A 27,710-nucleotide genomic window follows, 5' to 3' on the forward strand; every position below is an offset into this window, starting at 1 on the left:
ACCATAGTGACTGGATCCTCTAGGTCTTCATCAGAGTGATATCACAGTTATATGAAAGCACATTTTTAGGTAGAAAACTTATTTTCATTGGGAGATGTATCCTTTAACTTCAGAGCAGTATTAGATCCATTAATCTGCAGTCATGGTGATGTGGGTTGGTTTGGTTTTTTTTTTTTCACGAGCTAATGTACTGTTAATAAGGTGTCAATTAGTGATGCAAGCAAACAGGACAAAGAATAACATTTCTAATTGCTGTAGTTATCACCTAAGTGCAATTATCTACTACTGCTGAAATAAATCACTTCAGGATTAAAAGCTATCTTTACAGCATTCACGTTTATATTTTTTTATTATTATTACCATAGCTGCGTTTTAAAGTACTTCATTTTTTTTCTATTTTATTTTCTCCAGTTTTTCTTCTTTTCTTTTCTTTTCTTTTTTCTTTTCTTTTCTTTTCTTTTCTTTTCTTTTCTTTTCTTTTCTTTTCTTTTCTTTTCTTTTCTTTTCTTTTCTTTTCTTTTCTTTCTTTTCTCTTCTCTTCTCTTCTCTTCTCTTCTCTTCTCTTCTCTTCTCTTCTCTTTTCTTTTTTTCTTTTCTTTTCTTTTCTTTTCTTTTCTTTTCTTTTCTTCTCTTTTCTGCTCTTTTCTTTTCTTCTCTTTTCTTTTCTTTTCTTCTCTTTTCTTTTCTTCTCTTTTCTTCTCTTTTCTTCTCTTTTCTTCTCTTTTCTTTTCCCTCTCCTCTCCTCTCCTCTCCTCTCCTCTCCTCTCCTCTCCTCTCCTCTCCTCTCCTCTCCTCTCCTCTCCTCTCCTCTCCTCTCCTTCTTTTGAAAAAACTCACCTTTATTAGTGGACAGAGAGAACTCAATATGCCTTAAATTATTAATATTGTTTTCCATAGATCTTTAGTAAACTACTAAAAGTCTCCATTCACTTTCCCTACTTCTGCTTCAGTCTACCCTGAAGGGTTCCTCCTGGAGAGACATAATGAGTTGTCTATATACCCTATTTTTTATTTTGTTTAAATTTGAACTAATTGAACTGAAACTCTTCTTTCTGCCATCTAGTTGTGCTTAATAAGTGTATACTATCACAAAATCTAAGGTAATACTAATATTAATAGGAGAACTTCCAGGATTCTCCTGCTTTAAAAGCCTTCTGAGAGCAGCATAAAGGTACAGGAATAGATCACTGAGAAACCTCTCCTCCAAACATTGAGAAGTTTGGATTAAAATTCAATTTTCTTGCCAACAAAGAAGCAATTATAAAGGCTGCTAACAAGAAAAAAAAGCCCAGGCAGATTTTGTGGAAGCATATGATTTGTCATTCACAACATAGAACCAGAGAAAGGTGCATTTGTGGACTTCATGATCCTCTTCTGACCTAGGCTGTGTTGACAGAGGTCTCCCAATTAGCCTGAAGAAGAGTTAACAAGGTAGCATTCAAGGATGCAGTGTGTTTCTGGCTGTAAGGTGTAAAGGGCTCCTTATTCCTTGCCTCTAATTGGAACAGAGCTTCTTCCTTCTGCTGACTACCTTTACCCGCAGCACTTGAATCTACAACACTCCCTCTGTGCCGTGATGGAAACTCCAACCACTGACTGATGGCAGCAGCTCATCTTTCAGATATTTTCCCCTGACTTTGAGTGTATATTTAACACCCATGGAAAAGCAAAAGCTTCCCAGAATCCAGCTCTGTCTTTGAAATACATACTCCTGTCACAAGCATCAGCTCCTGGCAGATACTTAACAGAACCAATCCTTTCTTTCCTGCTTCCCCCACATTTTCAGCTTTGCTTCTGCTTTCATTAACTCCTCATTACATACTCTGAGCACATAACTTTTGCTAGGCTAAGAAGGAGCCTGGTTGTATTATTCCTTCTGCTATAAACCATGTCTACCTGTATTATGTGTGAATGCAAAGTGTGGGGAATCAGCAGTAAAATAAACTTATTTCACAGAGTGGGGAAAGTATATTTGAAGAGATTAAAGAGGTTATTTTTTTTTTCTACACCTCTCTTGTCTTTTCATGTCTTGGATACTTTTCTATGGAAAATTTTTTCTCTCTTGAAGTGGTCTGTGTCCTTTTTGCCATGGGCTCTTTCTGGCTATCATTCCAGCTCTACTCACTTCCTAAAACAGACCCATTACCATGGAAAAGAAAGTGAAGCAGAGGTATCAGGCACTGATCTAAGCTGTCCCGACCAACAACAGCATTGGGGAAGTCAAGGTTAGAGGCAGTATGCACCAACAGGCATCAATGGTCATATTACAAAAGTAGGAGATTTTTCCATCAGTGTTGATTCCTTTAGCAAATATGCTTCGGGGCCACTTGATACCAATTCTCATAGCTAACTTATGGTTGCAAATGCCTCTTCTCCATCCTGGTGATGTTTCTGGTCTTGAATATTTTTTTAAGCACTTTAATAGAGCCTTCTGCACAAATCAGTCTCCCTAAAAACTGAAGCAGCATGAACACAGAGTTTAAATATTTTTATATTCTTCCAGTTCTAAATTATATAGTGGTGATGTGAGAAGATGTGGTAACATGATTTCAATTACTCCAATAATAAAGGCAAATAAAGCAAAATCCAGAGAATCTCATGAGTTGTCATGACAATTTGCCTTTCTGTTATAATAGTTTCATCATCAAAATGGCAAAAAGTGGAAAAGCAAAGTTATTATGTATATTTAGTGAAAGTAAAAAGGAGGCATTACATTGATATTTTCTCCTGGGCTCTTAAAGAAATAATCAAATTTGTTCTTGATCTGATTTTGCAAAAACATGTAGTACCATCTCACAAAAAGCCAGAGGATCAGGGTGATCTCTAGAAGTCATTGACATGGTATATAAAAGCTGTAGCACAGCCTACAAAACAACCTTTGGGCCAGAATGTAGGAGAATTTAATCAAGTAAAGTGATGGGAGGGGAAAATGAGGCTTTGTTAGAGAATATCCCGAGTTGCAGGTTGCCAGAACTCAGATGACTGTAACGCAGAATACACATTTGGTTGTCTCCTTCCCATGCCATCACCCTTGCCATCTTAGCAGCACCTGCTGGAAAGTCTCCAGGACCTCCTGGAGGCATGCCCTACTGCAGTATGAATATTTTTACACAACCTAAAGCAACTTGGCAGGGTAAATACATTTGACAGAAATTTGTTCAGTGTGGATGGCTTGAAGCCACAAGGCCAAAAATTTAAGGTAATTTACTGTCATTTGTCATGCTGTAAAGTGAAAGTAAGCAGACATTCATATGGGTAGCACACTTAGCTGTGTTGAGAGCTGAACAATCAAGGTTGCATCTTCTTGTGGAAGTACTGACATCTCCAGTTCTAAAATGAGATATTTTCTAAAATGAAATATTTAAAGGGCTAGAAACAATTAGACTGTGTACAAGAAATACTGAATATTACCAAAAAAAGAACCATCATGAACAGTCTATTCTGTACGTTAAATGAATCCCAGGAGTGACATAGTGTCCTAAGAGATGTGTTACTACTCCATAAAAGTTATTATTCTTTTAAATAATTGAAAAGTGAAGTCTGTCACCTGGCACCAGAGCAGAACATAGTAGCAGTTATGTAACAGATTGAAATAACTCCCATTGAATCTGTAGTACTTTTCTCTTCTCATGTAAGCAACCAAATCATTGTAAGAGCAGATGTCAGCGACTGTGGATTAAGGGACTATTGAAAGGTTCTGATGGCTTCCTGAGGTCTGGTGCTTATGATTTAATGATGATGAACAATACTGAAAGCAGATACTTTGAGATTGAATCTGACCCTTCTTAGGCAAAAGTACAGGAAAAGTCCTGAAGGATGAGCATCTCATGAACTTGTTCTTCTCAGGATAAACAGCTATGCCTTGGATAATATGACAGCAAGCTTTCAAGTGTACTGACAGTGTAATTGGTTTTTGGGGGGGGGTGGTCATGGGATGAAGAGAAAGCAAAACAAATCAGGAAGAAATCGAATTCAGGACTAACTGGCACAGCTTTTTCAGTCAAATTAGGGGGCAAAAAGTAAAAAGTTCATTTTGGATCAATTTAAAACAATGTATTAAAAAATAAAACCTTTGTTACTTGCAAGGTATTTGAAACATTTTTACTTGCAATGATTATAGTAAAATTTATATGAGAAAAGGGACTCCATTGACTGCCTGTGACAAAACCTGCAAATCAACACTTGGGGCCACAGGTTCTGCAGAGGGAGATGGTGTGACAGGACAAGGGTTTGCTTTCCTCCACATCAGGAGGAAAATCAGGAGGCATGATTAGGACCCAGACTGCCTGGCAGACCCCTGTATGGCACTGACACTGCCTTGTGGGGAAGGGATGGTTCTGCCATCACCACTTGGCCTGAGGGCAGGGCAGCTGCAGCACAGCAAGCACATTGATGCTCCTTTCTCCCTGAACTTCAGGGAAAAGATATCAGTCGCCGTGGATGAAGCAAACTTGAGAAGGCTACTGAGGAAAAGTGTATGGCTTTCCATTAGAGACATTATTTAGTCAGAAATGGAATCATTTAGGTTGGAAAAGATCTCTAAGAACATCCAGCCATTAACCTAGCTCTGTCAGGTCCACTCCTAAACCATGTTTCTAAGTGCCAGACCTACATATCTTCACGATTACTAAATACCATCAGGGATGGTGATTCAACCACTCCCCTGGGCAGCCTATTCCAGTGCTTGAAAATCTTTTCCATGAAAACATTTTCCCTAATACTCAATCTAACACCACCACCGCCCCTGGTGCAAATTGAGGCCATTTCCTCATGTCTTACTGTTTGTTACTTGGAAGAAGAAGAAGAAATGTGATCAGAAGGCTCAGTCAAATAAGAGCCAAGTTTAGAGAAGATTTCAGATCATGCAGGGCTATGGCTTGGAGGCCCTGCAAAACTTGTTTCACTGTGTCTCTGCATCCTCTGACATAATCTGCCAGCCAAAAAAAATTGACCTTTAGGTCAATCTCACAGACTTGCACAGCAGAAATGGCAGTGAAATCTATTTGGCAGCAAGAGTTCTCACAGAGAGCAGTGTTTGTTACTCAGTTGGGTCCTTGACGGGTTATTTCTTTATTTACATTGATGGGAAATATACAAATGTGACATTCTGAATTAACACATAGTTGTTTTTTAGTCATTCTTTTAGATTAGAACTAAGGGACTTGTGGGTATTTTTCTTGCTGTGTTAGTGAGAAGGATAAATGAGGCCATGCACACCTTACAGCAGTACCCCGGCAGGGTAGAACCTTAAACAAGATTAAAAAGACACTCATAGGAGGAAAACGTCAAGGAAATAGCACCATGACCAGAGAGGCTGTTTAGCAATGCAAGTATAAAAGTGTATCAGTTTTAAATGGCGAAAAAAAATTACTGATGAGGCAGTTATATTAACCATCTATTGTTGTTGTTAGGCTTTCAATTTGCCTTGTCATCTACAGGTACTATATTAATTAGATGAATAAAAATTGATTGGATTATGCATTAGAGAACAATCTAATTTTAACTAGAATGGGCGTGCTGTTGTTTTTTAGATGGTTTATTATTATTATGGTTTGGACTGGTTGAAGATTTGTTGTTGGATTTCTATTGGAAAATGCCATTCTCTAACAAAAGGGAAATTAAAAATTGGCATGAGGATTAATTATGACCACTGAGCGCTAAACTGATAAAGACTTTCAGAAGCTCTTTCAGCAGTAGAGATCAGGTGATGCCTCATTAATTACCCTGGACTTCAGAAGTAATACGGTAGCATAATCCCTTTAAAATTCCTATGCTAATTAAAATTTTGCTTTTTTTTTTGCATGGTAATATGTTTCCCTCAGAAGTACAGTAGTACACTTCGCATTAGAACTATTGCAGCTTTTAATACAATGTGTCCTTTTCAGTTGTTCATATCTTACACAGCTGCTCATATCTTGCACTCCTGCTTTTTTTGCGTTCTACTGGTCTGCACAGCTTCTTCAGGCCTTATGTAAAGCAGTATTCTTCTGTGTCTGGACCTCCAATTGGTATGATCAACTGCACCTCTGAAGAAATCTGCTTCTTATAGAACCAATTATATTTTTTCTATTGTTAAAAACCAATGGTTGCAAAAAATCACAGGTTTGCCAGTATTGTGACTCTATTTTTGTGTGCCATACCACTCTAGCTGAATTATACCACTTAACTCGCTGACAAAGCATCAGATCAGAAATTTAGGTGTTCCCAAACAGCACTGAAACAGTGAACAGAAAATATTTCAGAGAACCTTTTTTTATGAAATGCAAAATATTCATATGTATATATATGTATATTAATTTCTAGATGGCTATCCTAAAGAGGAAATGATTTACAGATGGAGGAAAAACTCAGTGGAGGCTGCTGACCAGAAATCTTGGAGACTCTATCAGTTTGACTTTATGGGTCTCAGAAATACTTCAGAAATTGTGAAAACCTCTGCAGGTAAGAATGATGCAAATGGTTTAACATGATCCAAAGTTCACATTAAAACCCATTAAGTTCATACTTTAAAAATATTGAATTTATACTGATTTTTGATAATCTCTGCTCTTCTAGTGACTTCACAAACTGAGGAATAAATGTTTGCTTGATATGGTTGCTTGTTATAGACTTGAAGTTTCTGTATCATTCTCATTCCTAATTTATTAGGCCACTCCTGCATTGACTCTGTCTTCACTGTAAATTAAAGAGAAAGATTTTGAGCACAATGGTAGGTTAGTGAAATTAGACACTTTCTGTACTTAATCATTCAGCCAATGGTTTAGTATTTTCTGAACATTTCAAAGGCACTCTGTTTCTTAGTTGAGAAATGCCTTTGCTAGTGACCTTACCAATTGATGGCAATTAAACTCTAATGATTCCTATTCTATAACTTCAGAAATATTGCTGGGTTTTATAATTTCAAAGTAATATAGAGAAAAAAAAGACATATAAATAGAATACATTATTTGAACTGGATAAATTGTGGTCACACCATGTCTAAACTTTACACATGACTGCAGTAAGCTCCATGATTATCATTTGGTAAGTCTTCTAACAGCTGCTGAGAGAATCTGCTAGAAGCAACCTTCTGCTTAACAGGTGATAAATTTTTGAAAAAAATCTAATTTTTTTTCCCCAAAAGGTAAGCAAAGCTAAGCTATTCTTTTGAAAGCACTATGAATAATATTAACATTAATGATAAAAAATTACAACTACTGCTGTTTAGCTCTGGCCCACTCACTATATCAGCAATGAATTATCAGAATTGGATAGCAACTTTTATAATGAAAAGTCACTAAAGCTTTACTGAATATTTTGAGTTGGTGGTTTAGCACAAGAAACACACGTGAAAGTTCTCTTTTGTTATGCATACAAAGCCTTTTAATTTGCAAGTATCTCAGGCATGCAACTTTCCCATAAATTGAATTAGGCACAAAATACCAAATCATTAAAGCATCTGTGTAAGTGGTTTAACCCCAGCTGGCAGCTTAACCACATGCAACCACTCACTCATTTTTCTTGGTGGGATGGGGGAGAGAACTGGAAGACTAAAAGCAAGGAAACTTATGAATTGAGATAAAGATATTTTAATAGGGAAAGCAAAAGCTGTGCACTCAGGCAAAGCAAAACAAGGAATTAATTCACTGTTTCCCATGGGCAGGCAGGTGTTCAGCCTTCTTCAGGAAAGCAGGAGGGCTGGAACTAGATGATCTTCAAGGTCCCTTTCCAACCCAAACAATTCTATGATTCTATGAAGAATAATTACCGAAATTATTATTAAGATATTGACAGTGTCTTGATAAAGAAATCTATTAAACTATTCCTCTGCATGGACAAAACCATATTTATAGAGGTTTTATTCAAATAAGTGAATGGATAATGTGGAGCAAAGAAAAATCTTATTTCCTATGTTCTTTTTAGTATGTGCCCAGTTCTTATTAAGATGAGTGAGTTGCACAATATTTTTTTGTATAATTGCTATTGCTGTTTCTGCTCACCCATGTTTGTGAGTGCAAAATTCAACAGCAGTTTTGAACTGAATTTCTGGAACCACATATTTCTATTCTCCTACAGGCACCAGAGTGACAGAAAGTTGTTGACAAACTGGAGCTTATTCAAATACGGAAAAAACAAAAAACCCCAACAAAACAACAACAACAACAAACCAAAACCAAACCAAACAAAAAAACCCAATAAAAACCAAAAATACCCCAAAACAAACAGAAAAAAAAAGCAAAACAAAAAACCCCTGCCAAACAAATAAAAAACCCAAACAAAACAAAACAAAACAAACCCCCTAAACCAAACAACCCCTCCCCCAAAAAAAACCACCAAAAACACCTTTCATGAGATTGTGGAAGCTAACTTGGAAGAGACAATGTCAAATTTATGTGAGACTGTCATGTGGTGTTATTAAGTTAGAAAAATGAGTTGTGCATTTCACCAGATACCTAAGTGTGTCAACAAACGTACAAGAAATGTGGAAAATAAACCCCTGAGTTTCCACCTGGACCTGAGTTTGAAGAAAATAGACTTTATTTTGTTACTCTCTAGTTAAAAGTAATTTCAAAGGCCAGATTTACTGAATGTCAGAAATACTTACTGTCAAGAGCAAACCCAGGGCCAGGACTTAAAAAAAAATAGGTACATTGGAAAACCTTGAGTATGCCCCACACTATAGCATGAGGAGTCCCAAAATAGAGGGAAGGGGGAAGGGCATAAAGCACCTGGGACAGCGCAATATGTCTCTGACAGAATTTGAGGTAATTCTGTGATTACCTGCTGTGTCTAAATACATGTGAACAAATAGGATAAAGAGGCATCTGTACTCTGGTACATGCCTATTTACTGAAGTAAAGCCCTAGCCAAGAAGTTTGAGAATTAGGGAATCCACAAAGCTGCTGTTTCCTACTGTTTGGGCAATCTGTGATAAAGGGAGGTGGCAGCTGCTTCTTACAGCTGTTACATCTCCTTTGCAGCCATGCCATGGAGGGCTGCAGGTGGTCAAAAAAGATGCCAGGTTCTGTCGTGGAAGATCTGTGGCACTTTTGCACTCAAGCTACCTGGACAGGGAGACTGCCCTGACTGCCCCTAGGACACTGTGATTATAGGGCACCTCTTGAATGTATGCTGCTGCCCAGAGAGGGCAGGTCCCACACCACCCTCTGGTCTGTCTGGGGTCTCTGAGCCATGGAGAAGCCCATGATGGTCCCAGCAGCCTCCACCCCTTTGCAGACTCAGGACAGAAAGGAAGAGCAGCATTGTTCAGAGTGCAGCACAGGGGATCATTTGGACTAACAAGGTGGAGTTAGGAAAAGGGAAGCAGGCAGAATACCAACAGCAGCTTTCTGACAAAAAAGTGCAAAACATCATCTCTTCCTCCCAATGGAAATTATGGAAACTACTATTACAGAGAGCATTTAAAAGCAGACTAGGCAAAGCATGAGAAAATCTACTGCAGGGACCAGTCCTGCACTAACAAGAGATGGATTCAAAACCCCAACTGCTCTTTTTGTCTCTGACATACACCCTTCTGCTTGTTTATGATGCTGTTACTTCTCACTAAATTACGTGTTCATCTATATAATGTGAGAGCTGCTGCAGTGCTACCTGCCTCTGTCCAGCTTGGGGATTTCTTTTTAGCTCCTCTTCAGCCATGTTCTGGGTATAATGAAGAGAAGTCACACTGACCACATGGCAACATGCTGCTGTTCTTCCAGCATTTGCATTAAGTCTTTTCTTGCTAGTCATTTTCGTGACAGAATTACTAGATTTAAGACTTGGCAGTCTTCTGCTTTTTGGTTTTTTTCCAGTCTTTCCAAACCTTTTCAGACATTTAAATAACCTTTATGCTAATGTATGACAATTTCAGAGGTACATGAGTAAGAAGCCAGCTGTCACAGAGTGTATTTCAGAAACCTAAGCAAGATGAGAAATGTTGTCATCTTTTGCACCGAACCAGCGGTGGCTTAAATTATTGACTCAGTGGTGTACTTTGCTCTTTTTTTACAATAATCTGACAGCTACATAAAGTCTTCATTGCCACCTGGAAGAAGAATATGGCTTTCCCTGGAGGATTTTTTAAAAATTTCATGCTAAGATACAAACACAAAAAAATAAATATCTACTGCAAGTGCTGATTGCATGGTATAAACAGCAGAAATCACTGTGCTGGTGGCATGGTCATGAGCCTTTATCTGAAACCCTAAGAAAGCTCTCACTGTCAGGTGATACCAAATTAATTCACAAACGTTGAAAAATTCCCCTGTTGCCATCTGGCAAGATACTCGGATACTATAGCAAGAACACTTCTCCTGCTACAATGTCAAATAAGGCTGACAAAGATAATTAAAGCAGAGGGAGCACCAAGCCACCTGTGAAAAAAAAGGACAAAGTGCAGATACTGGAAAAATTCACAGATTTTAAAACTGCAAGTCAGCCGATGGAAAGGTGACCAGGACAATAGGGGAGAGAAGAATGTCATTTTGAAAGGCACTCTGTGTGTGTTTGTAGTAAACCAGGTTTCTGAGACCTAGACATTCCAAATACACTTGCGGGGGGAGCAGGGGTGGTGGATAGGAGTGAAACAAAAACCAAGACCAAGAAAAGCCCATAACAGAATCATGGAGGACTCCACAATTAAAGCTTGTGAGTAAGTTGTAGTGTTGCTTGCACTTTTCTGCTGACATCTCCCTCAGGAAGTCTATTCATTATTTTTAAACCACTTCTTTTTTCACACTGTTAGATAAATACAAAGACCTTGTAGCTATTGAATCTTTTTTTCGTTTACTTAAAAGCATGTTTGCATGATTCAAGTACTGTTTGTGTTCTTCCTCAGGTGCTTTTAGCCTGAGAGCTTTTTGCAGTTCAAAGAGCCTTTGCATAAATAAGTTCAAGATCAGAAATAGAAAATACCAATAAAAGCATCCTATTTTAAAAAAGCTGATAGCTGATTATTGCAAATTAAATATATAGAACCACACAGAAAGCACCATTTCATATATTCTGAATTATCCCAAGTATCAAACTCAATAAACAGCCATGACAACTGCCATAAGAAATAACATACCATGGATGAGTGATGATTAGTGGAGTCTGTCCATCATACATCTTCTAAATCGTGCTTTTTCTTTTGAAATTGCTGTTTCATAAAGTACTATAGCTTAAATGATGCTCTCAGCCCTGTATCACAGGGCTGCAAATCAAGGCTGGTATCTGCTGTCACAGATTTAGATAAAGCTCTTTTGGGACATGCTAATAACAACACAAATGAAAGTAGGTATTCTGTTGCAGAGTATTCGGTAAATGACAAGTACAAAATACTATAGAAGAAAATAAACCAAATAGTTGTGTATATATATATACATATACATAAATATATACATATATACATATATAGCTGCTAGCAGAAGAAGGAAGGAACAGACCTGTTTTTATAGGGATGCCAAATTTCACTAGGAGAGCCCCCATCAAGTCAAATGTGTGCTTGCAGCACAGAACACCAACTGTACCCTGGGCTCCACCCAAAGCTGCATGACCAGCATGTCTCTGAGTGAGGCGATTCTGCCCCTCCACTCCACTCCAGTGAGACTCCATGTGGAATATTGTGTCCAGCGCTGGGGCCCTCAGCATAAAAAGGACATGGACCTGTTGGAACGAGTCCAGAGGAGGGTCAGGAAGATTATCAGAGGGCTGGAGCTTCTCTCCTGTGAAGACAGGCTTAGGGGGCTTAACCTGGAGAAGAGAAGGCTCCAGGGAGACCTTCTAGCAGCCATCCAGTGCCTAAAGGGGGATTATAAGAGAGCTGGAGAGGAACTTTATACAAAGGCCTGTAGTGACAGAACAAGGGTAGACAGCTTCAAACTGAGAGTAGGTTTAGATTAGATATTAGGAAGAAATTCTTTACTAGACAGACACTGGAACAAGTTGCCCAGAGAAACTGTGGATGTCTCATCACTGGGAGTGTTCAAGGTCAGACTGAATGGGACTTTGAATAATCTGGTCCAGTGGAAGGTGTCCATGTCCCTGGAGAGGGCAGGGTACTGGATAACCTTTAAGGTCCCTTCCAACCCAAACCATTCTGTGACTCTGATTCTGTGGGTGAATCTGAGACTGACATTAGTGGATGCTGCTTGACTTTGTCAGAGGTCAACACTCCCAGGCATTTCTCCAGAGGAAATGATGCTCATGTGCCTACCTCTTCTACTAGGTGAGCAAAGAACAGCTGAGAAAGCATTTCAAAATGGTCCCCTTTGCTTACTATTTACTGTCAAGTGCTTCTGGATCACTTAGCTGTGGGCACAGAGAGCCCATGAGAAGCACTCACACAAGGTAAGCCAGATTGACCAGTCCAGGGCTAACCAGCACTGCAGTCATCCCCGTGGAGGTCCATGTTGATAGGACAGGACCACTGCCCAGCCCAGCCATCAGACTGGCAAGGAAAGGCCAAGGTCAGCAGCAGGCAGCTGAGCTGCTCAGGTGGAGGAAGAGCTTGCAAGAGGGGTGTAAAGAAGGATGGTCAGAGGCTCATCAAAGCAACTGGAGCCTGTTGGTGCACTTGTGAGCTTGACAATGAATGGAAAAAAAATGCGCAAGATGCCACAGTGACTGAATGTGACTGCATCCGTGCATGTTTCTTTTTAATGATTTGATTCAGTCACATCCTCATGTGCCAGCTAACTCATCTGAAGATATTTATTTAATGAGTATCTGTAAAACTTACGGGTTTTAAAGTCACTGACATTTTTTAATATCCCACTGAGTTGTGATGACACATCAGAGACCTCTTGTCATCCCTGTTCTTCCCAGGACAAATGTGAATTTGAGGATTTTTTCCCTGAAATGCTAAATTCATTGGGATCAAGAACACGTTACCTCAGCTGACTGTGCTGCACAGACTGTGTTTAACCAGATGGCATCCTGAAGCAGACAGGTGGAAGCTCATAAAAATACAATGCACACTTGAAAATAGTGTCAATTTTCACTTACGTGGCATTGCAGGAGCTTTGCCTCTTTCACCATGGGTATTGCATTGTCCTCATTCCCTCCAGGACAGGGTTAATTTTTTGCAGTAGCCAGGAGGGGGCATGGCCAGGATGTGGAATTATTCTATACCACCTTCATTAGGAGTGGAGGGAAAGAGACTCCAACATTGTAAAATCCAGAATGTTTATACAGTTTAAGATTACTTTGTGTGTGGCACCAAACACACAGCATGGCTTTGAGCTGACTTTCTCATTCTTTGGCTGCTTTCAGAGGAACAGAATAATACTGTAAATCTTTTGCCTCGGCAGTCATCTCTGGAATGAGGGAATATTGTAGTACTTATTTCTGACAGTAAATACCCATTTATCTGAAAACAGAAAATTAGCCTGTTTATTAGAAGATTTAGCAATAATCTTTTTGTTGACACAGTTTTTATCTCTGCTACGGTATTTGGAATAAACCAAATCCCATTTTAGCAGGGAAATCGACAGTATTGACTTTTAAAAGATATTCATTCACATGTCCAACCTCAATCGATCAGAATGAATATTTGGAAAAAGTCAGTTTTTCTAAGAGATATCAATTTTGATTTTTAACAGTAATTCATATAATAGAGTTTCATAACTTTGTCATTAGCCACTTGGATTAGAAATGTAATAAATAAATAGACCATTACTAATAATACTTCCAGTCTATTAAAGCATTTACCTATGTTGCTTGCAAGTTTGACTAACACTTATGGGAATCAAAACTTTTATATTGCCCAGTACTTGACCAGCTTGTTACAAAACTGTCTCATAAAGCTCATAGTAAGACATCCTCTGGAAAGAGTGATTTATAACTTCATCCATTGCCTACTGAAGTTAATGGACCTTTTCCCTGGTGCTGGCCTGGGATCAGATCCTGGAATGTAGAAGCCTGAAACTGTATATTTAATGTGAGTTATTCTTTAGTCACTTGAAACTAGAGAAAGCTCAGCTTAATGATATATGAGTGAGATAAGTATAATGTGCTCTAAAAACACCTTCCTTCTTCTGTTCACAAATAATACACCAGGTAACAGAATAAGAGAAGTAGAGAGAACATGACTCCATACTTTGTAAGTTCAGCAGAACTGAATATATAACTGGTTTCATTCTTATGCTTTGCTGTGCAGAGACAAATGCTTAGTGTCCTTTGCATGGGTACTTATTGCTGCAAGCGGTGAGAGAGATAAGTAATAAGAAGTAATTTTACTTAGTAGTAAAGGCAAAAGTAGAACAAAAAATAGACGGTGGAAGACTTGGTGGCAAGTGTTCACCTCCATTTCTTCTGAAGGGAAAATTTCAGTAGGAAGCGATTTTTCCCTAAAAAAATATCCAGTTGTCCTCATTAAAGGACCTCAAGTTGTCCTTTTTAAAGACTCTCATACTGTATGGAAAAACCACAGTCTTTTTTCCTTTATGTTTCCCTTCAGCTGATGTTTTTATCTGATAGTTCCATATTTTGGAATGTTTTGTATGTGTCTGACATTAAGAGGTTCCTGAATTAGTGTCCTCATTCACTCATCAGGTGACAACACTGTGTTTATTTGTTGCTCTTTTTTGAACATGGAGTCCTGATCTCCTGCTCCCTTTTGCTGTCATTTTCCATTCTAGGATAGATCACCAGGACAGGTAGACAAGAAGGCTGATCTTTTCTCCAGTAACAATAACCCAGACCCTGGGATTTTAATCCGATCTCTCTTCTGAGCTTGAAAAAGTGCTTGAATATTTAACAGCATTGTGAAAAACTAAACAAACCTCTCTCAGAATTTAGCACAAAGGCTAGCCAATTCACTTGAGAGATAGGGACTTTGGTCTCACGTGTCCTGGTGCTGTTATCAGTAGATCATAAGGTAAAAAAACAAAATACTAGAATTGCTTCCATTTTTTGCTAGGAAAAAGATTTTGCATATTGATACAAGTTCTGTTATTAATATCACTGTGATGGGGGTGGAAATATTACATAAGAACTGTGAGCCTGTTTGCGTTTATTCAGTTGAGAACAACCTTCTAGGATTGCTGTTCCAGCACTTCTGGCTTTTATTCCTACTTCTCTGTCATCACACCACTGTATTGGTGATTTATGGTTGGATAAATCTAAAGCTTCATATTAATGCAAACTGTGAAGGTTTGGCCTTTGGCCAGGGTTGCACAGTCAGTGTAATGTTATCTAAAAGTCTTTCAGAAGCAGAGATTGTATTTAATTTAAAACTCACAGTATTGCACAGGATATTTTATATTTTGTTCACTTCTGAATCTACAATCTTAATGAAAATTTTAAGATAAAGAGAGTATGGAAGAGCTCTTCACATGCTGCAGAATGGTGCTAATTGTCTTTTTAGATTTTAATTTCCCATAAGCTAAGAAAAATTAAAGCCCAGACTAGTTACTTGCTAGCAAGATCTCTATAAATTCATCCTTCACATCAGTGTCATGTTTCCAGGTTTCTTTTTGGGGTTGTGGAAGCTTCTTCCTCTAGGATGCTTTTCTGCAGCTTATATTTGCAACATTCAGGTCTTGTTCATAATAACATCTTCATTTCAGTCAACACCTTCTGCTTCGTAGTTACACTGGCAAGAGCCAAAACCTCTTCTGTGATTAGTTGCCTGATGCTGGATTTATCCACTGTCTGCTGAAGCCAATATTCATCTTACCTTTATCTGCCAGAAAGTCTGGCACATATGAGCTATGCTGTCAGATAGCTAAGGAAATGGCACAGTACAAGAATAACCCTGCAGAAAGTTTCCAAACCTTCCAGCAAATACACCTAAAGTGGTGGTATGAGATAACCTGAGAGCATTCTGGAAATGTAAGTAAGCCTGCCATGACAAGGACTGCCACAGCATCCCACAGAAAACCAGAAGTGAATCCTTGGCACTTGCGTGTGGCCATTTGGCAGTGACAGAAACCTCATCTGGCAGCAGTCAGGATGCATTGCAGTGTTTACAAAATAATTTTGACAGAAGACACCAAAACCACTTTTGCTAATTACATCAAAAAACGTTAATCATAGTCAGCTTGAGACAAACTGAAGGTGTGGACCAGAGCTCCACTGCAGTAAAATATATAATCCCAAGAGTACAGGAAGGTGGCATTAGGACAAGGATCTCAAAATACTCAAGTGATTTGTATGTACTAAGTTCTGCCAATGTCCTTGTGCTTCTGAAAAGATAATTGCTCTTGAATACACTGCCTTCTCAAATGAGCCTTGTAAGTGAATCTGTTTAGTGTTTTAGACCTTATTTTATAAAACAGTGATGAACTATAACAGTAGACAACATACTTGCACGGGATAGTACTGCATGATAATGGGGTATTTCCTTCCTTTCTTTCAAAACCTATTGGTCTTTCTCAAGAATTACAATCTTGTATTTATCCTCAGTGGAGAGAAAAATTAAAATTTTTGTTCTGACATGACCCATAAAGACTGGCGTTTGAGGGACTACATTTAGCTATTCTGGAGATCTGTAGGTTGCTCCCCAATGCAAAACATTTAGAACATCTTTTTCTTTGCCAGAAACAATCCACAGCTACTCCTAAATGTTTTAAGTGTCTGCAACTGCACTAGGTACTCTTTGGGTTGTTCAAGTCTTTCAAGTCTCTCTTGGACATGGGGACACCCTGCTTCAGCTTGTCCTCCACACCCCAAACAAAACAGGGCATGGTGTTGTACCAAAGAACAATGGTTTATTTTTAGATAAGTGTAATATACAGATTTCCATCTGAGAAGCACAGAGCCACCACCAACATTCTAATTCAAGTCAGTATCACAGTTAAACTGCAAACTTCTTATAAATAGGAGCAGTTAGAGTGAAAAAAACATCTGAAGCTTTTTCTGCTCTTCATGTCCATAGCTTCAGGCATGTCCTTCACATGCTATGAACAGAGTGCCAAATTATTCCTTTAGTAATATTGGTTCAAAACAGAAATCATCTTAGAGTAGTGAAGTACGAGTATTATATAATTGCAAAGCAGTTTGAAGAGAAAAAGGAATATGTATCTAATATATTGTTCTCCAGATGCAGGTTGCTCTGAAACCTACAAAGATCTTAAAGGTTAAAGGAATTGAAATTCTCTTGCATCTTCCTACTGTAGTTGGACACTTGACAAAATAAAGCAAATCTTTAGGCAAAGATGAAGTAAAGCATGTAGACCATAGCACATGTCTTGGTCTACTTTGGTTTGAACTTTTCTCCATCTAGTTAACTTTTTTTTATAAAGATACATTCCAAGAAAAGACCCCAAACTGTTAAGTATATGTCTCTTAATATAAAACATTGATTAAAATGTCTGTTGTAGTAATACCAGTTCACTAGCTCCCATTCCAAACTCTCTATTTTATCCTTATTTTTCTGTTCCTCTACTGAGAGGGAACATGTCTGTCTGCTTTTCTAAATGCTTCATTCAAAAGGAAGGAAACATGGTAAATGTTCCTTATATTAACACAATAGATAAAGACAGAACCCCATTCAAATGTGAAAATAATCTTGTTGCAGCTTACTCTTATTTAAATGAATAGAGTTATTTCGAAGGACACATCCTAAACATCATGTCTGAAAAGGAACAAGTCCTTGAATAGGTTTCCACAGTGCCTGCAAGGATCCTCTCAGCAAACTCTGAACTTCAGGTCACCCCTGGCTAACACTCATGGAACTAATTATTGTTTCTTATAACTCAGGCTATCTCCAGAATGTGTCAGCTCATGGGACAGGCATCATCAAAAACTTTTAAGGAACAAACTTGGACTATCTTTACTGCTTGAAGTCACCAGAAACACTGAGGCAGGGAAACTGCATTGTGTGGTCGGATTATTCCCTTTGCAATGAAGCGTTTCCTTAAGGAGTACTGTCAATAATGGGCTGAAGGAAGCTCCCTCTGTCACCCTCAGGCAGCACTAGCAAGGGTGGAGAGCTGACCTTTAGCATCCTCCAGCAGCACATAAAGCAGCTAGAAGGAGTTTTCATCTTGATATTCTACACTGTCATTTACAGGTGTAGAAATTTTGGGTTTAGCCATGTCATCTGAAATAACAAAAGCCCTTTTAATTCAGCTGTAGCCTCAGAATTCATTTCAGGCCAAAGTCCATTGCAAATGGTGTTTAATCCCATTCTCTAACATCATTTGTTTAAAATCAGATGCATGGTGAGATGTGCAGAGAACAGGATTACAGGATGCTAATAAATATCCTCTCATCTAGGAAAGAATGATTCCTTAAAACATAATATAAAGTTTTCTCAGTGTCACAATCTTAAAACAAAACTGCACCTTAAATGGATTCAATTCTTTTTTTTTTCTTTTATTTTCAAAATCTGACATTTTTATGGCAAATAAATTGTCTTAGGACAGCCATAGAAGTACAAGAATTAGAGAAATCAATACATTTGTGATTGCTTCTGGTTTTGGTAAGTTCCAAATGCAGTTGATATGGAATTGCCAATATGCCCCTTTTTTAGCCTATGCTCAAAATAATTTATAAAATACGAGTATTGCTGATGTCTAATCTCAGTTGTCTGCAGCAACAAATTTACTCTTTTAGTTTTATCTGAAACTGAACCAGGAACAACATCCTGAAACTGTTTCAGTCCCATTAATACCTTATTAGGCATTGCATTATAAGGTAATGTGAACTTTTTTTTGCAGTTGCTAAATTTGTACATAAATGTGTGGCTAGCACAGGTTTTTCCCATGGGAACTCTTCTTGTATGTTTTGTAAATAAAGATAAAGTTTGGGTGTTGTTGGAGCAGTGTCCCAGAGCTTGGGCAGTGCAGGCCTGGCCAATCAGGCCTGGGGGAAGGCTTCTGACTGACCAATCTGGGTGACTTTTGAGAACTCTATATATGTGATGAAATCAAAACAATAAAGGTCATTCCTTCTTGCCACTGAGAACTGGTGCTTTCATTACTCTGTTAGCTGCTCAACAGCGACATAAATGCCTATTTTTCTCCACTTCTTCCCAAAGTTTTTAAGAAATTGACAAGCAAAAAAACCCTGATTTTAGGTGTTGCAAACTGTGGAAGTAATAATTTATAGAAGAATGCTGTAAACATAACTTTGAATACTTGAGGATGAATTGCTGTAAAAAAACTAGAATTTTGAAGACCACAGACCACAATTTTCTTGAGGTAATCTCTCTTTGACTGCAAGATTCCTGTACAACCCTATAATTGGTATTTGGAAGTGTTTTGTTAGTACTGATACTGGCTCAGGAAAAAAAATAGAAAATTTAGTTATTGTTTGCTTATTGTAAGCTTCAAGCTGATCCCATAGAGCAGCTGTGAGAAGCTGTTATTTTCAGCTTTTCTTCGGAAAGCTACTGTGAAAGGCAGAGAAAGTGAAGTAACTTTAGCATTATGTATTTCAAAAAATAGCTTCATCTTATCTTATTCGAATTTCTGTAACTAAAGAAGAACAGAAGCAATTCTGGAATTGAATTGAGTAAGAAAATGAAAATAATATTGTTGAAGGTTTTTTTTATTCAATGCATGCTTTTGATTCATAACATCATTCAGAGCATTAAAACCGGGGTTTATTATTTTTGTTACTTTGGTTTTGCTTTGTTCTGAAAGTAATTTTTTATTCTCCTATTTAGGAAAGCTGACAGTCAGTTAAAGCACAGACAGTGCCGTTGTGGTCAATACATTACAAAAGAATTTTTTATAATTGTATTGACAACTTGTTTATTGAAACTATTCAACACATACCAAACAAATAACAGCAAATCCATTTGGCAATACTCAAGGACATTTTTAGAACGTTGTATTAATCAAATAGGGGATGAAGTGTTCTTTAGTCCATCACATTTCTTAATTACAATTTAAAACTTTTAATCATGGCATGGGATTCAACAAAAATACAGTTTATGCCTCCAGGTATTGGATCAAAACAACCTAAGACACACTGTAAATAGAAGCAATCACTTATAATCTCACTACGATGATTAAGATTTGGTCAAATATCTCGGTTGTGACCACTTTTATGCCGATTTGACTCAAACATGTCAAATCCAGCTTGCCTTTCCACACCTAGCTGTCAGGCCTCTTTGCTTGTTTCTATTTTTCCTTCCCACGTCTTTTTCTCAAAGACTATTTTCTCTTAGCACTACTGTCCTTTCTTCCATGCCAGTTTAGGGCTTTGCTTTTACTATCCTTTAAACACATGCTTGAATAAGACTTTCTCTGACCTTTTGCCACAGCCCTCCTGCCCTGTTCTTGGCTATTGTGCTTTCTTTTCAGCACAGACATCGCCGTGCTTTCCCTACCCAGAGGCATGACACCATTACCTAACAAGGGTCATGCTGCATGAGAGCCATGCACATTCTCCTGCCTCAAATCTCTCCTGCCACCCTTCAAAATGGACCAGCACACAAGCAGCAGGTTTGACAGAGCTCTAGAGTATTCAATATCCCTCACTGGCAATATATCAGCATGGCTGTATTTCAACTTTTCTACACAGTCACACATGTAGATGGAGGGAGCTGCAGCAATGCAGGGCTCTGAGAAAGGTCTCAAATCAAGATCATTAGTAAACTTTTATTGAGCGATTGCCAACATTAGTGTTAGGAATGAGGAGTCGTAGGAGGGTGCAAAAATAGTTCTAGAATGCAACAAAAATAAATCAATAAAGTATCTAAGATTTCTGTTTATAAAAATCTAATGCTACTGTTCTAAGGAGCAAGATGGAATTACAGATATTTAGCAGATATCTCTGAGAACAATGACAGTTGGAGAGATTGGGTCAATTCCCAGGAATCATGACACTGTAAAAATTCACTTAGTTTAGCATTTCAGGATCAACAGGTTCAACAGACTGCTCTCTCCTTTATGTCCATCATGCACATGGTAATGCCAACCAAGAACCTCAGGAATAACAGATGTCACATTTTTAATCACATGGATGGCTGTTGTCTCTCCCAACATAGTCTGCTCCCACTCTGCAGTGAGCAGTGATGGTAGTCCAGCATTACCAGCTTCAAACTCAGAAACACAGATCTCTTTCCATACTTGGTAGTATATTTCCCTTGTCTATCTGCTACAATAAGCAGGGTTAAGGTCAGCACAGATCTTCACAAATGTTTCTCTCTCCTGCCTCAATTTCCTCTTGCTCTGATGGTTTTCTTCCCACATATTGCAGCATTGCATTTCACTTCCCTTCTATCTAGACTGACTTCCACCTCCACTGAATTCCCTGCCCTGTGCAACATCCATGGTGCATTGGACCATCATGCATTCTTGTGTCATATATGGGCCACGTAGAAACGTGAAACACTTTTATCAACACTTCAACTGTAAGCATGAATGGCATTGATTATGGTTGCATGACATGTATGTGCAGTGCAGGAAATAAAGGGTGTCACTCTGGCAATGGCAGCTTCATCTGGTAGTGGTCTGGCATAAGGCAGTCTATAAGACTGCTTCTGTTTTGAAGTCACAGTCTCAAGGCTGTCTCTCCTCTGCTTTCATCCCTCCAGCTTGGGTTGATTCTACAGGGCAGAAAGCTGTTCGTATAATGATTTGGCAAACCACAGCACCCAGAATGTCATAGGCCCATTTTAGATTCACAGCAATTTTTTGTGTTAAGAAAAACAGCTCAGTGGCCTTTGCACTAGAGGAAATGCAAAATTACAGGATTGTGTTAACTCTGAAAGGATTTACGGGCATGGACAAAGAAATTCAATAAGCCTGATTCGCTCTGCCTTAGAGTTTCTGCTGTAAAAGGAAAAGGGAGACAAAAGCAGAACAAAGTAAATTTTGCACAGGATGATGAAATGTTCAACAAAGTGAGAAGCAAAGGTGAAATGAGTTACCCATAAATGCAAGTATTCAACAAAGCTGGAAACTGACTCTAGCTTTATTGATCCCTTTTTTGTACCAGGTTTCTCCTGAAAGCAATCAGAAGACATCCTAATGAGGAGTTAAGATTTGGGGTGGTATTATGCATCATGAAAGGCTTTGTCTTATTTACTTTCCTTGTCCCTACTCATCTTCTGCTGGGGGACTGTGATCATGGGTTTACTGCTGAATAAGAACTACATGCAGTTAGACAATAGATAAAAGTAGCAATATTTCAACTTGATTCATTTTCCTCAGGGTACTTTGTTTTTGCTCTTGTCTTCCCTGTTCCCCACCACTTCATATTATTAGACCTTCAGTTAATAACATTGGGTATTTAAATCACTTTCTATCAAAAAGAAAAAATAAAAGAACTTTTAGAGGTTTTCTGTCCCCCTCTTTTTTTTTTTTTTTTTTTTTTGGTTGGTTGGTTGGGTAATTTTTTTGTTTTGTTCTTGTTTTTTTCTTCTGACACAACTACATGCTGTCAGTTCAGTCTGGCCAACTGCTCAAGACGTAGATTGTCTTCTATGTTCACACTACTCGTAGGGACCTCCATGGAATGTGATCTATGGGTTACATGTATGTTATAGTCGACCACTAGAATCAGGAAACCAAGAAGAAATAGATAAGATGTTTGGTCTTCCCTTGAATTTAGTGTGGTAACTTATATCAGTTTAAGTGGGTTGTAAAAATAACAGCCAGTCAGTATGTAATACTTAAAATAATTTTACCAAAGTTCACGACTTAATAACAAGGCAAGAGAACCTTCTAATTATATAAGATTTAAGAGTAATGATTTCCTACTATAGGTGCTTTTATGCAATTTTTTTATTGCAAAAATGGAACATGAAATTATCTGCAGAACTGGAGACTGAAGGAAGAAAAGGGAAAATAAACATTTAATTGTTCAGAAAAGGGAGAGGAAAGGTTGTTCCATTGCAATACAAAAACCTTGAGGTTTGCATTTAGTTCTAATTAAATATGCTTAAAGAAAAGAGACAAAAAAGTCAGAAAAACCTCTTTATCTCAGTGTCTGTGGAATTAAGCATGTGCTGTTTTTATTTATGGTGAAACACAGTTTTCTCCCTCTGCAGTTCTTTGTAAATGCAACCTCAAGCATTAGTATTACAGGATCTCTGATGATTTCCAGCATTAGTAATAAAAACCGGCAGCTTTATTAATCAAACATGTTCAGCCACCCAAACACCATTAATACTTGATATAATCTTATAGTGCAAATGCTTAAGCACCTGGAAACATTTCCATGAAAAATAGACTTAATTGTAAGTGTCAAGAAGATACCTAGTCCTCTACTTCTTTTTTCTTATATAATCCAACAATGTAAATCATCAACAAGCCTGCCCATTCATTTAATTCTTAGCAGTTTTGGTCAGTTAAGAACTTTGTTTAATGCTCCATTGCTTCTTGTTCTGAGCACATGAACGATGGAAGAAATTATGTTTACAAAAGACTTGAGTCCATAAGTAAACCAAGAAAGATTTGGAATAATACTAAATTGTGGAAATAGATTTACGTTGAAATAAATAATTTTGAGGAAGAGGGCTAGTTAAGTTAAAAGTGTTCTTGTTCCACCTGTGTGAGACCACCTGTAAGTTAAGGTGGATAATAAATCCAGAGCAACAGCTTTCTAGGCAAAATATCTTGTCTCATTCTGTGTTTGAAGAGTTTGTAGGCTCAGTCCAGGCTCCCCCTGCTCAGGAGATCACACTGAAGGAAAAATGTAAAAATGTCCTCTAAGTCCAGAAGGAAAGAAATCCTCTCTTCCAGGTCATGTTTTTTCTCCAGGCTCCATTAGCCTACAAGCATGCCTCCTTTGGTGATTCTGGCTCATTATTGTTCACAGTTCATTAATAAAATTATTTTAAAATCTTAAAGGTTTCCAAAAGATAGAGCTGGGAAGTGATGAGAAACTGGAAGCTCAGGTCAGGGGCCTGGGACTGGTTGGACAAGGACACTAATATCCATGGAGAGGCTAGCAGCTCATGAGAAAAGGAAAAATGAAAAATAGGGGAGTTTGTGGAAGGCTGGATAAGAAAGCTGCTGTCATAGGAAATGAAGCTATGCAGTGTAGGAAAGACTGGGACACAGGTGAGAAGGGAGAAGACAGGGATGAGTGGGTTGGGAATGGGATGAGAAGCTGGTGAACTAGTGCTGGAGCCATTCACACAAACAGCTAGAAAATTGGAGCTGTGAACGAGGAAAGGCTTTGGACAGAGGCAGAATATATTAAGCTTGGTGAAAAGACTACATTGCTGTTCAGAGCCTGGAAGGGAGTCCAAGACTCTCAGATCTCACCAATACTCCACTGTCAACAAAGTGTTTATGAATACATGGCAAAATGTCTGTTTTGTCCATTTCTGGAATTAGGTGCTAAACAGTCATAGACATTAACAAGTCACTGAGCTCAGGTATCAGCAGGGCTGCAGGATGATCTACAAATAAAGTAAGGAGAGAAAATATTCAGGGGAACCTTTTGTTCAATCAGGAAGTAGAGAGATTCAATAGATGCCATTGAATCTAGCAAAACATTGGATGAAAATCAAGACATGAAATGAACAAACAACCTCCTAAATGCAACAACCACAAAGATTTGACCATTCTGTCCTTTGTTATTCATTGGTATCTGGAAGGAACTGCTGAAAATGTAATATTCCCTGTTGGCAGGGCATCAAGCTTTGTGAGACTTGATAGGTTCCTGCAGGGAAAATCACAGCAATCTGCATTGAAAACATACTGCTCTGTACTGAAAGACCCTTGCAGAACACAGGGAACAAAAAAGAAGGTTTCGGCTCTTAATATTGTAGTCTGCTGGTTTTAACATGAACCTCTGTAAAGAACTACCCTTTACAATCACAGAGAGAGCCTGATAAGAGAATGACATTTTTCTTCAAGCAAAATCTTTCAAGGGAAAAGTCACACAGCCGACATCCGAAAAGACACCACTTCAGATTGAGTTTTAGATTTAGATTTATAGCTGTTCTTACTCACAGTTACTCAAGTCTTTTACTACATTAGAAATGTCACAGATAGATTAGAAGGTGGGCAAATTAGAAGCTCCAGATTCTGGACTGCCTAATGTCTGTAGTAAGGAATAATCCTGGCTATCCTGGCCTCCAACTCATCATTTTGGTTTCCTAAAAATCTGAATTATTATGGGGTTATATAGAAATCCATTCAAAGATGGAGTAGGCATATAATCATGAAGTAAAATTATAAATTGTTGTTGAAGTTCATTACTTTCAAGACTGAGAGGGTGAGAGGGCGAGGACCAATATATGTACACCAAGCTTAACCAAATTGTAATTTAACAGTCTTGAGCTACTAAATTCACATGTTGCTTCAGTCCTAATAGTTATCTTTTAAGTTTATATATTTTCACATCAATGGAATTGTATCAGAAATGTTTATATAATATTGTCTACTACATTAAATCATCCAGGCCTTGATTAAAACCATTCCAAATTACTAATTCATGGATAGTATCATAGAAGATATCACCAGAATAGGAATACATTTCTGAGTGCTCATGGGAACTAATTATGTTTGCCATTTCTGATTGAGATGTATATGTTAACTTACTAGAGTATCACTCTGTCTGGTGTTTAAATGACAACATTATTCATTGGTCCCATTGGCTTCTTTAAAAAGCTGTGTTTAATGATTATTTTAAAGAACAAATTGCATTTTCTAACATTAAAATTCACTGTACAGAAAACTTCTGAAGTGAAAATTTCCAAAGTAATTCATAAGCTAAGAGGGAGTATGATAGAGGTAAAAAAAAGTGTTTGATAGGTTGAGTTGGAGCAAAATTGCTTCTCTCTGCTCAAAGTAAGAAAATAATTATAATAAGGAAATAATGCAACAGAATTATGCCTGCCTGAGGGTAGGTAGCTCCAACTGAAATAAACCAGGTAGAAGGTTGATTCAAGGAGAAAATGAAGGAAGTGGTTAGAGGTTTAATAATTGAACTGTTTTGGAGGTATTTTCAGAATAAAAAGGGATTTTGTTTGGGGTTTTTTCTTTATTGTGGCTATTTCCAAAACAGCCAAAGCAATTAGTTTATGTCAAAAATGCCAGAAATAACAGTTTAAATTGAATCAGGTTAAAAATTGTACTAAGAAATCTCTAACCAAGGGAATAGATTTCTTTCATTTTTTAAGGTAATCTTTCTGAAATTTCTGTAAATAAAGAGCTCTTCAAGGCAGTAGTATTGTTGGACAAAATTCAGCTCTCTCACAGATGACCCATGCATTCCTTAAATCTCAGGGAAATGCTGACAAAATGCAGCTACACATAAGAAATAACAAAAACGTCAGGCAGTGCTCACAGGTGAACTGCCATTTTCAGTTTGGTATGTATCAATATTATGGTCCTTGTCCTAAAAATACACTTGAATATTAATGGAAAAGCAGCCTACTTGCATCACAAGTGCTTTTTCAGGCTCTTCCAGGCACTTCAGTTTTAGCAGTGTCTCCTATTCATTTCCTGACAGTTTAAGGAGGTTACACCTGTCATTTGCAACTCATAAACATTTTATTTATGTTCAAAGACTCAAAGTTTGCCATAAATGATTAGTAGTGCCAGAGAAACCTAATTTCAGGGACTAAACCACATAGGGACTTAGCACACTAGCCTTTTACCCAAGTAGAGTTAAAAGTAAAAAAAGAAGGAAAGGATAAAAAGGGAGAGGCCCAATGGTTTGGCCCTGCTCCAGCTTTTTTCTTCAAAATGCTTTTTGTGGGAACAAATGTACACAGGAACTTTACTCCTTGTTGACAGATCCCGCTTGAGGATCTATTTACACAGTTCCAATCACAACCCTGGGCTAATCTAATGCCCTTTTTAAATATTTCATACGTTGCAAATCACTGAAATGTCAAGAACTAGGGTTCAGTAAGCAAGTGCTGTCAGCACAGATTCAGCCATAAAGCTTGGTTACTGCACCCTTCCAAGACAAAAACTTAAAACAATTCTTCCTCCTTGTGCTGACTCTTCCCCTCAGGTTGATGCATACAAAGCATCATGACTATTAATTGTCTTGCTGAGAGCTGTGAGCAACTTGTACAAATAATGTACCTTGTTCTCCAGTCTGGTGGTTTCTAAAATAGCACTGTTACTGGGGAGTGTCATGGTTTAGGAGAGGCACTCCCTAATTTAGAGCTCCTCCCTCCACCCCACTCACTCCCCTCCCCTGTCTGGTGGGAGATACAAAAGGTAGAGATTAACCCCAAAGGGTTAAGATAAAAACAGTTTACTGGAAACAGCAATGAGATAAGAAAAATTAGTAGTAAGAGCAACAATAGTAATAACAGAAGTGTGCAGAAGGAAGTGATTTACATGCAAAATGCTCACCAAGGCTGACACAACTTGACAGAACCGCAGATGGTGCCACCCCACTGCTCCTTCCAGCATGTTTTTTCTGACCAGAAAGGAACACCAATCTTCTCCGAAACAAAAGAGTCCAGTCCCATCCCATCCCATCGTGTCCTGTCCTTTCCTATTCCATCCCTTTCCCTCCTTGCCCTGCCCTCCCCCACCCCTGGCAATTACCTTCATTACTGTGGGATAATCTCTTATACACATCTACAGCTGTGCCCCCTCAACTACTGCAAAAATTAACTCTGTCCTGGCTGAAATCAGGACAGGGAGATATATGAAAAACTTATTTATGTTTTCTTCTCAAAGTAGACAGTTGCTCAGGTAGCCCTTAGGCAAAGTAGGTCCTAAATGTGATGGCTGTTGTGTGTGTGGTCAGTTTCAAAGATGTATATGCTATTTAACGGGGACCCCAACCTTTAAATTCCTGAGTGTACTCCTCGCAGGTCTGAATCATATCTTCCCAGATAGTTATTTCTATCCTGTTACCAT

General features: G+C 38.2%; 1 protein-coding gene across 4 annotated transcripts in view; it reads left to right on the plus strand.

The window, feature by feature from the left end:
* The window catches only part of GABRG3 (gamma-aminobutyric acid type A receptor subunit gamma3), a 315,586-nt gene that overhangs the window by 253,708 nt on the left and 34,168 nt on the right, over positions 1–27,710 (plus strand). For all 4 annotated transcript variants that reach the window (XM_085055515.1, XM_085055525.1, XM_085055533.1 and 1 more), the window contains one exon: positions 6,304–6,441. In XM_085055515.1, coding sequence (XP_084911641.1) covers positions 6,304–6,441 — 138 coding nt within the window. The remainder of the gene's footprint in view (positions 1–6,303; positions 6,442–27,710) is intronic.

The sequence above is a fragment of the Lichenostomus cassidix genome, chromosome 1 (genome assembly GCF_008360975.1).
Source record: "Lichenostomus cassidix isolate B80296 chromosome 1, HeHo_3.0, whole genome shotgun sequence".
In the NCBI taxonomy this organism is placed as follows: Eukaryota; Metazoa; Chordata; class Aves; order Passeriformes; family Meliphagidae; genus Lichenostomus; species Lichenostomus cassidix.